The sequence below is a fragment of the Suncus etruscus genome, chromosome 16 (assembly GCF_024139225.1).
Source record: "Suncus etruscus isolate mSunEtr1 chromosome 16, mSunEtr1.pri.cur, whole genome shotgun sequence".
NCBI lineage: Eukaryota > Metazoa > Chordata > Mammalia > Eulipotyphla > Soricidae > Suncus > Suncus etruscus.
This window is the reverse complement of record NC_064863.1, coordinates 72,010,375-72,025,567: the sequence shown is the minus strand read 5'-3', so window position 1 is coordinate 72,025,567 and position 15,193 is coordinate 72,010,375. Positions and strand designations below refer to the sequence as shown.

General features: G+C 41.0%; 1 protein-coding gene across 4 annotated transcripts in view; it reads left to right on the top strand.

The window, feature by feature from the left end:
• SEC31A (SEC31 homolog A, COPII coat complex component) overlaps positions 1-7,495 on the top strand; it is an 86,315-nt gene extending 78,820 nt beyond the window's left edge. For all 4 annotated transcript variants that reach the window (XM_049790240.1, XM_049790242.1, XM_049790241.1 and 1 more), the window contains 3 exons: positions 557-676; positions 4,534-4,605; positions 6,915-7,495. In XM_049790240.1, coding sequence (XP_049646197.1) covers positions 557-676; positions 4,534-4,605; positions 6,915-7,094 — 372 coding nt within the window. In that variant the 3' untranslated portion in view covers positions 7,095-7,495. The remainder of the gene's footprint in view (positions 1-556; positions 677-4,533; positions 4,606-6,914) is intronic.
• The last annotated feature ends 7,698 nt before the right edge of the window (positions 7,496-15,193 follow it).

The window sequence follows — 15,193 nt, the reverse complement described above, 5'->3', positions numbered from 1 at the left end:
ATAATAATCAGCTTCAGAGTAAACCAGAAATATAGAATAATTTCAGGATAAATAAAAATGAGCCAACAGACAGAGCAAGTGGTCAGCTTTGCATTATTTCGTACTAGCAGAAGTCAATTTCCCTTCAGTTAATACAGTCCTGTGTAACATATATTGCTTAGTGATCAGCTACATCATTATCCAGTATTCATAAGCAGTAGCTTAGGAAAGCCAGAGTTACAGAAATACCTGTACCTCCTACTGGATATTCTTTTTTTACATGTGATTTCATATTTTAATATTTCATTTCATTTTTTGGTTTGTTTTTGGGCATACCCAACAGTGCTCAGTAGTTACTCCTGGCTCTGCACTCAGGAATCACTGCAGGTAGAGTTCTGGGGATCATATGGAATGCAGGGGTTGAACCCAGGTTGGCTGCATGCTCTGTCTCTGGCCCCTGTTTCATTTCCTTTGAAGTAGCCTCTCTATACAGTACTAGTTTTTCTTGAGCATAGATTTGGAGCTTTGTATGTAAGTAGCTTCTGACTCTTAATGGTTATTTTATTGTTTATTGCAGCATATGCAAGCTTTACCAACAGAAAAAATTACCAAGAAACCTATTCCAGATGAGCATCTTATCCTTAAAACCACATTTGAGGACCTGATTCAGCGCTGCCTCACATCTGCCACAGATCCTGTATGTATTTTCTCTGTTTGGCTTAACTGAAATAACCCTTTACAGTTCTTCTGTGATGACTGCTAGAAATTGTTTCTCTTAGGTTTTACCTTTCTATGAAAAAAAAGTTTGTACATGTTGTGCAAAAGTAGAACAAGAGACTAGAGAAATAATACAGAGACTAAAGTACAGACCTTGTATACAACTGCCCTGGTTAGATCTCATGGACTTCGTGATCCTGGAGTCCCTGGAGTATGGCAGGGTAACTCCAGCACAGGGGCCCAAAGAGCTCCTGTATCTTCAAGCCCTCACATGAAGCACTGGTCGGCCAGTGATCACCAGGATTGGTCCCTGGGCTTTCTGAGCACTTCTTGGGAGCCTCCCTAACGTTCAGGGGAGAAAAATAAGCAGAAAAGTAAAACAAGCTAGCCCTTGCATCATTCCTTTACATATAAAAATGTATTGAGGCATGGGGAGATTTCTCAAAGGACTAGTGTACATCTTTACATGCTGGAGTCCTGGGTTTTGTGTCCCCTGAGCATTTCTCTGAAGCATAGCCTCTAAATAATGCTGCTTATGCCTTCAAAGAAGCATTTCATTGCTTTTTATATAGAAGCTTTTAGAATTTGTTTTGGAGCCATACCTCAGTGCTCAGGGCTTACTCCTGAGTCTGCAAATAATATCCAAGGTCAGAAGCAGCATTCAATGCAATTTGACCCCAAAACTCTTATTCTCAGCCACTCTGCTACTGTGTTCTGCACTGTATTTCAGCAGCACATTTCAGCATGCCTAGTACATATTAGAATTGAGTAGCAGGATGTGAGAAACAGATTTATGGTTTTTCTGAATTAGGTAAATAGAGCTGGAGAAAGAGCTCAAAGGCCGGATGAAGCACATGCTTTGTTTGTAGGAGGCCTGAGTTTTGGATTCTGGTTTGTGAACACTCAGGAGTGTTTTCACAGCCAGGAGTAGCTTCCAAGGTCTGCCAGGTGTGGCTCTAAAGCTCATCCAGTGTACCAGGACAAAAAAAAAAAAAATGTAGTGTCACTGTTTTAGATATCAAGCTCCTAAATTCCCATGATAAAATAACTTATACTTCTTCCTTTACATGGGAGGTGCTTGCATTGACCACAGCATAGATCCCACAGTCCCAGAGTTCAAGGTTTGTCTTATTTTAAATGAAAATTCATTTGTATTAGCAAACATTGAAGATATTTGTTCAGCCACTGGCTACTTGTCTGCTTAAAGAAACCACTCCTAGAATCTGTTCTTCCCTTAAGCATTGACAGCTGCCCAGTCACAAATGCAGAGCAGTGTAGGGTCACCCTGAACCTTCATACCCAGCCCAGCCTTCTGGGGGTGATGGAAAGACCTACATGTGAGCAAGAGGGCAGATGCAACTTGTAGTCAGTGGCACACTCAGTGCACCTGCCATAGTCTTCCAGAAGTAAATGTTGTTTTTTTTTTGTTTGTTTGTTTATTTTTTGTTTGTGGTTTTTGAGCCACACCCAGCGGCACTCTGGTTACTCCTGGCTCTGTGTTCAGAAATCACTCTTGGTAGGCACAGGGGACCAAAATGGATGCTGGGAATCAAACTGGGTCTGTCCTGTGTTGGCCGTGTGCAAAGCAAATGCCCTACTGCTGTGCTGTCTTTCTAGCCCCTGTAAATGATTTCTGATAAAATGGTAAACGATGTCCATTTTCTTAGACTTTGTGTTCTGGTCATTCATGACTGTGATTGATCCTCCATAAAAAAATAGAAATGGCATCACTTCCAAGACAGTTTGCATAGTGTAGATCCTTCCATTGATCACATTGTCGTTTTAAATCTTTAGTGTTTCAGAAAGTTTTCTATTTGTACTGGGGGCCTGGGAAGCATGGGAGCTTTCTTTTTTCTTTAAGGTGGCATCTCAGATCTGATTTTTTTGTTTTTGTTTTTAGTTTTTGGGACACACCCGTACGTGCTCAGGGGTTACTCCTGGCTATCTGCTCAGAAATAGCTCCTGGCAGGCACAGGGGACCACATAGGACACTGGGATTCGAACCAACCACTTTAGGTTCTGGATTGGCTGCTTGCAAGGCAAACATCGCTGTGCTATTTCTCCGGCCCCTCAGATCTGATTTTAATTTTTATTCTTATATATTACTTTCGTCTTTCCTTTTTTAAAAAAATTATCAAATTATTGTGAATTATAAAGTTATTCATGATAGAGCCTCAGGCATATATGTTCCAACACCAGTTCCTTCAACAGTGTCCACTTCCTTCTACCAATGACCTTGGTTTCCTTCCCACCCCCAATCTGCCTATATAGCAGGCACTATTTTTCTTTTTTCCTTCCCCCACCTCCCTTTGAGGCACTGTGGCTTACAATACTATTACTAATAGGATATCATGTATGTCACTTTGCTTTCTTTCAGCACACAGTCCTCATCCCTCTAATTGTAGTCCTTTCCTGGACATGTTCCCCCTTTCAATTACTGTTACAGGTAGTACTAAGGAACAGTTCTGCTGTTTCTATTCTCTTTGGGCTTTTTTATATCCTGCAATGAGAGATCATTCAGTGTCTGCCCCCCTCCCTCTGACTAACCACTCAAATTGTATAACTTCAGCAAATTGTATAACTTTATCTTTTCTTATGGTCAAGTGATATTACATCATGTAAATATACCTTAGCTTCTTTATCCACTCATCTGTTCTTAGGCACTTGTGCTGTTTCCAGATATTGACTACTGTGATTAGTGGTGCCATGAATATAGGACTACAGTTGTCATTTCTGTGATGTGTTTTGGGGTCTTTGGGAAATATTCCTAGGATAGAATTACTGGGTTGTATGGAAGCTTAAGTCTTAGTTTTTGGTTTTTTTTTTTTTTTTTGATTTTTGATTTTTGGGCCACACCCAGCTGCACTCAGGTTACTCCTGACTCTGTGCTCAAAAATTGTTCCTGGCCTGCTCAGGGGACTGTATGGAATGCCATGGATGGAACCCAGGTTTGTCACCTGCAAGGCCACCTGCAAGGCAAACACCCTACCACTGCGCTATTGCTCCAGCCCCTCAAGTCTTAAATTTTTGAGGCATGTCTATATTGTGTCTATAATGTGAATAAGACTGGACCAATGGACATCCCATCAGCAGTAAATAAGGGCCCCTTCTCATTCCCCCGACCCACCCCAGCATCGACAATAACACTGATTGTTGTTCTTTTTGATTTGTGCCAGTCTCTGTGGTGTGAGTTGATTGTGATTTCATTGTCATTTTGATTTGCATTGGAAAAGTCTTAATTTAAGAACTCATTTTGGGATGGAGCTATTTTATTGTGCACTGGTGTGGGTGTTGTACATTGTATGACTAGAAGTCAATCATGAAAGACTTTGTAACTGTGTATCTCACAGTGATTCAGTTAAAGGAAACACATTTTATTATTTCCCTCTTAGTATTTTTAAGTCACTATAAGAAAATCTTCTTTCTTCCCTTAGTGTTTTAAAGACTTAGAAAGAGCAAGCTTAGCAAATTTGACTGTGTGCAGTGTTTTTGAAAGTTTGAAGCAAGATTATTCCACTTTAGCCCTACTTGCATTATGGCACCTCTGGTCTCCAGTTACTGCTTGTAAAACTTCCTTCTGCAGGACACAGACCCATCACCTGTTCTGTCCCTGCAGATAGTCTGATACACATATACACCTTCCCAATGAGGTTTGGTCCAGGTGAAATCTAACACATGATCCATCTGCATCTGCCTGGAAGCTTCATTCTCCTGCTTCTGCCTCTCACCCCATGAGTTATCATCTGTGTTCCAATAATCTGTTCAAGTTTCTTAGATTTGTCTCCATTTCTTACAAAATAAGTTATTCACCAAAACCATTTTTTTTCTCTCCTGCAGCAAACTAGAAGGAAGCTGGATGATGCCAATAAACGTTTGGAGCTTCTATATGATAAACTTAGGGAACAAACAGTAAGTTTGGGGGAAAGAATGGACACTCACTTCTTCTTAGTTTATAGTAAAGTAAGTGTCTTCTGTGTATGGAGTGAGTTAAGGAGCAAAATTGTATGTCTTATTGAGTATACTTCAGTCTGACTAAATATTTCATTTTGTTTACTGGGTATGAGGGGGTAGGGAAGGGATGAATTTTAACCTACTTATAACAGGGAAGAGAAACACAAATACAAACTCATCTGTATGGACCTCAAGGTAACTGGATCTCTATAATCATTTTTAAAATATCTCTTGAGTTAAGAAGTCTGAGTGGACACTGTCCCAGAGCCCAAGTCTTTCTCCTAGTCTGAGGCACTTTAGAATAGCTGTTACAGATAAATGTAGTAGTATAACTATGAAGATATGTAGCCGTGAATATACTGTGTCTGAAACCTTGTACTCACTTTCAGTTCATATCTTGAGTTGTTTTATTAATGAGTTGTTTAGAAAAGAGGGGGAAAATAATTAGGTCGATTTTGGGAGCACATCCAATAGTGCTCAGGGGTTTATGCCTGGCTCTGCACTTTGCAATTACTCCTGGTGGTACATGGGGGACCATATTGGATGCTGGGAATTGAACGCCAGTTGGCCAAGTTCAAGGCAAACACCCTACCCACTGTGCTACTGCTCCAGTCTCAGAACTAGGTCACTTTTATATTCTTACATTTTAGCATTCCTTTTTCACCTTCCCCATACCAGTCCTGTCAGTAACTATTTTATGAGAACCAAACTGAAAAAAGTTGGCGTAACAATGGAGGTGGTTCAAAATACATTCTTCTCTCAAAAGTATGGACATGTAAACCAAATAAAAACTATAAGGAAAAGGTTTTGGGTTTCAAGATTATTTAAGAGTTACCAGAATTGTCAACTTGAAGATCAGATAGTAGAATAGCGGTTAGAGCACTTGCTTTGCATGCAGTTTACCCAATTTCTATCCCTGGCACTACATATGGTCCACCCTGGAGTATTCTCTGAGCCTAGTTGGGTGTGACTCTAAAAGCAACAAAAAAAAGAAATTGAGTACGTAATGAAAAACAGCTGTCATACTAATCCAAGTGAACAAAAAGTACAGGATTTCTCTCATAGGTAATGTTTTAAAAATGTTTTAAAAATGTTAAGAAATTGAGTACGTAATGAAAAACAGCTGTCATACTAATCCAAGTGAACAAAAAGTACAGGATTTCTCTCATAGGTAATGTTTTAAAATAAGTTGTGACACTAAGGCAATGGCTGAAGGGCTGAAGTACAGACATTGCATGCAGGAACCCAGGGTTTGATCCTTGCCACTCACGGTTCCCTGAAAACTGCTGGGCATGACCCCAGTAAATTAGGCCATTACCAATATCAGCTCCATGGTGGAGCTGTAGTACTACAGGTAGGGTTTTTGTTTTTGCACACACACGTTGTGGTTCCCCAAATACCAGGAGCGATCCCTGAGCAACACTGCATGTAGCCCAACAAAGAGAAACTCCCTAGAATGTATAGCTCATAGGTCAGGAAGATAACTCAAGGAACTGAATGCCTTTGTATGTGAAAGGCTCAAAATGGTCTCTGGCACTATGTGGTGCCCTGAGCAACACTGAGGAAGAGCCCCCAAGCATTGAGCTAGTAGTAGCCCCTAAACTTCCCCCCCTCAAAACAATCCCCCCTCAAAAATATTTATGTATTTAATTCCTTCTTATACAGAAAGGAAAATTCTGAGATCTTATCTAAGCATTGAATGAACCTTAAATGCAGAGGATTGGGGCCGGGCGGTGGCGCTGGAGGTAAGGTGCCTGCCTTACCTGCGCTAGCCTAGGAGACGGACCGCGGTTCGATCCCCCGGCGTCCCATATGGTCCCCCAAGCCAGGAGCGACTTCTGAGCGCATAGCCAGGAGTAACCCCTGAGCGTCACCGGGTGTGGCCCAAAAACAAAAAAAAAAAAAAAAAAACAAAAAAAATGCAGAGGATTATTAGTATTTCATACTGGATTAGGAAATCTGGCTTCATTTCTATAAGAAATACTGAGTTTGTTGAACATGTATCATTCCTAAATAATTTCTTTATATAAGATGCTTTGTCTTGATTCTGTTTTATAATCTTAGTGTAACTTGATATAAATACCTCATATTTCTAGACTGCTAATGGTTTTTACTTTTTAAAATAATGTTCATTTTAAGGCCCTCTTAAATATTAGGGTTTAATGTTTATAGCTGGATGGTCTCCTATGGCTTAATGTTATAGAGGGATGGTCTCGTGAGAAATTTTTCCTAAGTATGATTCTTTCTTGTTTTCACCTTTCTTTCAGCTTTCACCAACTATCATCAATGGTTTACATAGCATTGCAAGGACCATTGAGACTCGTAACTACTCAGAAGGCTTGACCATCCACACCCATGTCGTTAGCACCAGCAACTTCAGCGAGACCTCTGCCTTCATGCCAGTTCTCAAAGTGGTTCTCACCCAAGCCAATAAGCTTGGTGTCTAAAAGAACAGCTTCACTCTCAGCTAACATTGCCATTTTTCCAAAGAAACATGTTTTTAAAAATGGTAAGCTACGGACCAACCCTTCCTTAGCATGTCTTCATCACAGTCAGGCAAGAGTGCTGACACTGTTTCTGCAGATATATTCACTTTAGAACTGTGCAAAGCCCAGGTGCTTCCTTCGTTCTAATCTTTCATTGCCCATGATGATTTTTCTATTCTGCAAATAGTTTCCTGGATTACACCTAGGATGGTTTCTTGAAATATTCCAATGAAATGTGGTTCTTTAAAATCTCAGTGTACTTTTTGGAAAAGAAGCATCCAGTTATGCATCAATCAGAGCTAAGTTTCTTTTTTGGCTTTCTCACTTCTCCATGTCAATCAGATTAAAGTGTGTAATCCTAACTTGTGTGTATGTTGTTCGTTTTTTTTTTGTTTGTTTGTTTGTTTTTTGGTTGTTTTTTTGTGTTTTTGGTTTTTGGGTTACTCCTGGCGTCACTTAGGGGTTACTCCTGGTTCCATGCTCAGAAATTGCTCCTGGCAGGCTCAGGGGACCATATGGGATGCCAGGCAAACGCCATACCTCTATGCTATCTCTCTGGCCCTGTTTTTTTTTTGTTTTGTTTTTTGGGTTTTTGTTTTAAAAAAAAAAAAGGTATCTGCTCAGAGTTTAGTTGAATTCTCTTTCTTTTTTGATAGTCTTCACTTTTTTCCTGAACAAATCAATAAATCTCAAGGCTGCTACATAGATTTTAGGACATATTGATGAAAAAAGAAATAACTTGCTTTAAATATCTATAAGAATAAACATTTTCATTCTGTAGAGTGCATTGAATTTTATTCTAATGTTTTCAATATCCTGTTTGAGTTTTAAGATTGAATTGTTGGTTTCAACTTAGACTTGCATTCATTCATTTTTCAGTTGTTTGGCTTGAGCGGTGCCAAGGATTAAATTTAGGCCCTTATATATGAGACATGTTTTCTATCGACAGAGTCTCTTTAATGGCTTCTTTAATTTTAAGTTACTTCTTAGCTCTAGGGTTTATGTTCAGAAGAAACTTTAATTTCTTTCAGCCTCCTGTGTCAAAGTTAGTGTTTCTTTTTTCAAGTGATTTTATTGTAAGTTGTCTTTTTTTTTTTCTTCTTCAGGAAGTATCAGCTTTATTCATACCCTATTCACCACATGTGTGGCTTATATCATAAGCATTGCAGCCCATTCTTAGCTAGCCCTGCATCTTAACTCATTTCAGCCATCTTCCCTTTGACCTCCATGCTGGCAAAAGACCAAAAGTTGTCTTAAGGACTGTGATAAACAAAAGATAAGGTCCCATAGAATCTAAGGTGGAGGTAGTGCCACACTCAGTGGGACTCAGGGCTTACTTCTGGCAGTGCTCAGGTGACCTTGTAGACTCATAAATAAGTATTAGAAATGGATGAATTTTCATTGTTTATATAGTCTTACCATAAGAGAGCGAAGTGGAAGCAATTTCTGTGACTACTCCAGACATAGAGATGCTGTTTCAGGGAGGAAGAGTCCTTCATTAGGGTTCATAGCCTGAGTTAAAGTAGTTTTTTGTTTTGTTTGTTTGTTTTTTTGGGCCACACTCATTTGATGCTCAGGGGTTACTTCTGGCTAAGCGCTCAGAAATTGCCCCTGGCTTGGGGGGACCATATGGGATGCCGGGGGATCGAACCGCGGTCCTTCCTTGGCTAGCACTTGCAAGGCAGACACCTTCCCTCTAGCGCCACCTCTTTGGCCCCGTAGTTTTTGTTTTTAATTGTTATTTTTCCCCCTATGTTGTGGAGGTGGTAGTTCTGATGACCAGGGGTCACGTTCTCAGTTGTGGGACTCACATGCTTCTTTGCCTGCAGGGTTACACCAGTTATTCCACTCACTTTTTATTTTTTGGCTTTTGGCTTTTGGGTCACACCCAGCGGCACTCAGGGATTACTCCTGATTCTATGCTCAGAAGTTGCTCGTGGGGATCATATAAAAGGATGGATTGAGTTCCTTTGGATGAATTGCAGACTCCGTAAAAAGATTGACCAGTTATCTTTGAAGTGGGACTTGTCCTGTCTCATGGGAGGTTGGGATTCGAAACACCACCATCCTTCCTGGATCCGCTGCATGCAAGGCAAACACCCTACCACTGTGCTAACTCTCCAGCCCCTCACTCTCATTTTTTTGAATCTTCAAATTTTATTTATGGGGGCCAGAGAGATAGCATGGAGGTAAGGCGTTTGCCTTTCATGCAGGAGGTCATCGGTTCGAATCCCGGCGCCCCATCTGGTGTCCCCCCGTCCCCCCCCCCGGTGCCTGCCAGGAGCAATTTCTGAGCCTGGAGCCAGGAATAACCCCTGAGCACTGCCGGGTGTGACCCAAAAACCACACACACAAAAAATTTTTATTTATGGATTTGTAGCCATATTAAAATTTTTTAATGTGTTTTAATGCTTTCCACAAAGCATTACAAAGGGGATTACAATAGATCAAAACATGTAATATATAGGATATAAAATGCCAAAGACATCGTTTTAATGGGTTTCTTCAGTTCTGCTGCTGAATATTCAGGAATTTAAAGTTTACAAATTAAAGGAGAGATTGAGTTCCTTTGGATGAATTGCATACTCTAAAAAGACTGACCAGTTATCTTTGAAGTGGGACTTGTCCTGTCTTATGCAGTGATTTTTTTTTTTTTTTTTTTTTTGGTGCCGAGATCCATTCTAAAGCAGGTGGGATATAAGGTTACTTGATTTATTGTAGGCAGGAACTCATCATATGAGACACAGAGCTAGGGACCACACACTCTAAATAAAGTAGCACTGAAACAGACGGACTCTGAGTGAGCCAGAAGTGAGACTGCTTCATCACAGAAAAACTGAGTTACGCTTCAGCGTAACTAACAAGATAACCAAGTCCCTTCTGGGTGCATTCAAATTGCCTGATATTCTGTCCCCAGAAATAATTTGCCAGGTCCTACCCATTCATCACTATAAAATCTTTTTAGCTCTAACAATAACGTAAAAAATGAGTACATTTCCATCAACACTGGTTCTTTACCAGTTCCAGGAAATGAGTTAAAGCGCTGCCCTTTCAGTCCATTGCCCTTTGTGGTGCAAGATCTTGGACTAAAAGCTTCTCAAGAAACAGGAAGTCGGTTGGGGGTTAAGGTATCACCGTCTCACTGGAGGTTGCATATCTGAGTATGTTCACATACACTAGGCTCTGGTAGATGGCACATGTTTTCTTAATGAGGAAAACAAATGGGTCACGTGCTTAGGTCCCATCTTTCCAGTTGTATTAATGTTTGCCTGTGGTTTTGATGTCCAATTACTGTGTTTCACAACCACTGTTCAGGACTGCCTTCTCCCTCATGCTCCTGTGATACTTCTAGTCTGTCTCCTGATTAGTCTTCCTCCTTATTTTTCACCAGCCTTTCCCTGATGATTTAGCAATACCAGTTTTGTAATCCAACGGTTTGAAATCATTTCATATGGTACCCGAGGTCCCAGACATTAGACTCACTGGGTACAAACCAGGCACTGTTCATTTGGAACAAGCAACTGAGAAAGCAACTGAGTTTTCATGATCCCACAAAGTGAACCACTTAAAAGAAGAAGTTTGCAAGAACCTCCCAAATAACTTTGTAGGGATTCTCTACTTGCCAAAGAAAGCTTTTAAAACCAAACTAACTTATTTTGTCAGCTCAGAAGAGTTTTGTAAATTAAAAACGGTGCCCTTAGAACTGATAGTATAGGGGGTAACGCATTTTCCTTGCATCTGGTTAACTGAAGTTTGATTACCACATAGTTTTTCTGAAGAGTGCCAAGAGTGATGGCTGAGTGCAATGAAAGCCCTTGATAGCATGTATGAGTCATGAGAGTCAGGAATATGGGATTCAGAAAGGCTTCTGCTCTTTAGTCTATGAGAGTTTAACAGTGTTAGTGTTGGTAGGTCTCTTGACTCACTCGGAAGTGGCCACCCCAGCTGCGGTTTTGTGTTTTTTGGGTGCTACACCATCCCAGTGTGCTCAGGGCTGTTGATGACTTACTCTGGGTGGCGTGAGTGACATCTGAGTCTGCTAGAAGCTTCAACCGTGGTATCTAGAAGGTGCCAGTCTCTAGTATCCCTACTTTCATATATGATTCGTTTTTGTGTTTTTTTGTTTATGTTTTTTCCTTACTGTGGAGCTTTTGCTTCAGGTTGTTACAACTATGGAGAAGTTCAGAAGAACTGAACAGTTATCCAATGAGCTGAACCCAAGTTATTTTCTCTCTGGGGTATACTAATAATAGATGCTTAAGAAAGTAAAGAGTGGGGCCGGAGAGATAGCATGGAGGTAAGGCATTTGCCTTTCATGCAGAAGGTCATCGGTTCTAATCCCGGCGTCCCATATAGTCCCCTATGCTTGCCAGGAGCAATTTCTGAGCATGGAGCCAGGAGTAACCCCTGAGCACCAAAAAAAAAAAAAAAAGTAAGTAAAGAGTTTGTTTCTGTGAAGAAGAAAAAAAAAATTGTAAAATAAAATACTCTATAAAATACTTTAAAATATTTTGAAAAAAAAAAAAACTTTAAAAGCAAAGCAAATTTTTGGCCCAGAGTGATAATACTGAGGGTAAGGCACTTGCCTTGCATGCAGTCAACCTGAATTCAATTCTTGGCATTGCATGTGGTCCCTCAAATCTGCCAGAAGTGATTCCTGAGCACAGAGCCAAGAGTGAGCCCTGAGTACTGCCTAACTCAAGTTCTACTGAATAAGGCTCTTACATAAACATCAGGTGGTCAATGAGAACCAATTCTTTAGTTTTAGAAATTTATTCCTATACTCTTGTCATTATTTTAGTATTCCAAACTCATTCTTTCTAAATCCCAATTGAACTCAGTACAGTTCTGCTTCTTGTTTGTGGTTTTTTTTGGGGGGGGGAGAGAGGAGGAAGCACACCTGGCATTGCTCAGGGGTTATTCCTCGCTCTGTGCTCAGAAATCACTCCTGCAAAGCACAGGGGACCATATGGGATGCTGGGATTCAAACCACCGTTGGCCCTGGGTTGGCCACTTGCAAGGCAAACACCCTACCGCTGTGCTATCTCTCCGGCCTCGCTTTTTATTCTTTTTAGCCCCCTTATATTAAAGCAAGGAAAGGGACTTTTCTATGGGCTAATGGTGAGAAGCGTTGGTGGTATTTGACTCAGGGAAAGGTTCCTATTTCATTCTGGAACTCCCCATTGCATTCCTCCCTTTCTTCTCTCTCTTTATCACTTTGCACATCCAACACTGCTCAGGCTTAGTCCTGGTTCTGTACTCAGGAATCACTCCTGGTGGTGCTCAAGAGACCATCTGCAATACTGGGGCAAAGGCCTTACCCACTGTTCTATCTCTTGGACCATCAGCCTTTCTTTATACTGCCATTGGGCTGGGTGGAATGGAATCTATGTAATGGGATTCATTACTGATAGAAGAGATGAGGTTTCTCTGAATAGTGTGGCAGCAGGAGAAAATTGGGAGTAACTGATCTATGCCTGATTGTTCAGAGCCTAATGAGCCATTATATTCCTTTGAATTCAGAAATTCCCATGTGTGCCAGAGAACAGAAAGATGTAAGGGAATGATTCCAAGCTGCCAGTTCCAGGCATCCCTGAAAGAGCTGACAGTTGAGAACAGATTCCATTGGCACTTTTTTGGGGGTGTAGGGGTGGGGGAGGCAGTGCTCAGAGGTTATTTCTGGCTCTATTCAGGAATCACTCCTGGCAGCTTGGGATCATTGATATGAGGTATTTGAGATCACTCCCGGTAGGCTGTGTGAAGGCAAATGCCCTAATGCCCTACCTGTACTCTTTGGCCTTTTGTTTGGGGAGGTATGGGCTACTCCTAGTGGTGCTCAGGACTTGTTCCTGGCTCTGTGATCACTCCTAGTGCTCAGGGAATCTTCTGAGGTGCTGGGGATCAAACCTGAATTAACTATGTGTAAGGCAGGTAAGTATCTTAACCTGCTGTGCTATCTCTCCAGCCTCCCAGCTAACATATTTCTGATCACTTGTCTCCTAATCCAGGATTAGGTTGACAGGAATGACTATTACTCTTCTGTGGTGGTAAAGATTGCATTCGAAACTGTCACAAATGCTTGGTGAGCAGTATAAATCTCCACACACATATATACAAGCACCTATGTGTATATTTACTCTTGACTTTTGTCCACTGGTTGTGATGTAGCAGTCCCAAATAGAAATCTCTAAGGTGTGCTCAGGGCCCGAGCAATAGTATAGCTTCAAGGGTGTTTTATTTTCTAGCTGCTGATCCAGGTTCAATCCCTGGTATTGCTTGCATATGTCCCCCACATAACTTGTTATTATTCCTTCCTGAGCTCAGAGCCAGGAGCCACTCTTGAGTACTGCTAAGTGTGGCCCAAAAGAACAAAAACCCTCAAAACTCAAGGGATGCTCATCAAACACTATTGATATTATAGGATCTCAAATTATTAAATGTCTACTGAAAATCTGGATTGAATGATAAGAATAAATTTCCAGAATCTTTAAACCAAATGAGATTATAAATAGTACTGTTGGACATATTGTATGAGATTTCCAACAACATGAACATCTCTAAAAAAGAGAAGAAGTGGGCCAGAGATAGTATAGCAGGTAAGGTGCCTACCTCCTATCCACATGGTCTTTTGAGCACTGCCAAAAAAACAAAAAAACAAACAAAAGAAAAAAACACCACCCAAAAGACAAACAAAAAAAGTACAGGAACAACTGAACATCAACATGATCCAGCAATTTCACTTGAAATTTACCCTAAGGGCCCAAAACTATTAAGAAAAGACTTCTGGAGGTTGGAGCGATAGCACAGTGGTAAGGCATTTGCTTTGCACATGGCCAATATAGGATGCACCTGGTTCAAATCCTGGCATCCCATATGGTCCCCGATCCTGCATAGAGTGACTTCTGAGCACAGAGCCAGGAGTAACACCTGAGTGCTGCCGGGCATGACCCAAGAAGAAATAAAAAGACATCTGCACTCTTACGTTTACTATAGTACTATTCACATTAGCAAAAATATGGAAACAACCCAAAAGCCCAAGAGCAAATGTCTGGCTATCTTTTTTGTTTGCCTCAAGGAATTTTTGAGGAGAGAAGAAGTTCATTTTAGCAGATCCAGGTCAAATCTGCAAGAGCCATCTATTGGGAGGTACCACCAGGACACTGGATGGCTATCACTATCACTGAACTCAATATGGTCGGGTACTTAGTATTGGAACATTAGATAGACAGTCCTCACACTTCAGGCCAGGGAGCTATACAAGTAATTCTAGTTTGCTCAGAACCATTGGTAAGCAGAATTTGGACTCAAATACTATGAATGAGTTTCAACCTAATGAGCACATTTTTTTTTTTTTTTTTGGTATTAGTATTGTATTAGTCTCTCAGGTGAGTTTAGAGAAGAAATATGGAGGATGTTTATAGAACTCAAAGAAAGCATAGATCGAGCTGAACGGACCACAAATAAGAATCAAGTGGAGGGCCGGGTAGGTGGCGCTGGAGGTAAGGTGTCTGCCTTGCAAGCGCTAGCCAAGGAAGGACCGCGGTTCGATCCCCCGGCGTCCCATATGGTCCCCCCAAGCCAGGGGCGATTTCTGAGCACATAGCCAGGAGTAACCCCTGAGCGTCAAACGGGTGTGGCCCAAAAACAAACAAAAAAAAACAAAAAAAAAAAGGAAAAAAAAAAAAAGAATCAAGTGGATAAGAAAATAGAAATAAGAAAACTGAAAACTGAAATACAGGACTGAAAAATGGGGTAGGCAAAATGAAAACCTCACTGGAAAGCTCTCCAATAGAGCAACTAAGGATTGAATCAGTGATCTGGAAGACAAGATGCATAATAGCTCCATACAACAGAAGATGCGACCTCGGGGACCCTGCCCGCAGGGTGGACTGAGGATCGCGAAGTAATTCGTGGGTCTCGAGTGGGATCAAGAGCTGAATTTATTATAGCAAGACAAGCTTATATATAGTTCTACAGCATAAGGAAGTAGATTTCAGTACTTTTCCATGGTATCTATAGAAAAGTAGGGGGTTCGTGCAGGATGGACTTTCCAGTCTTAC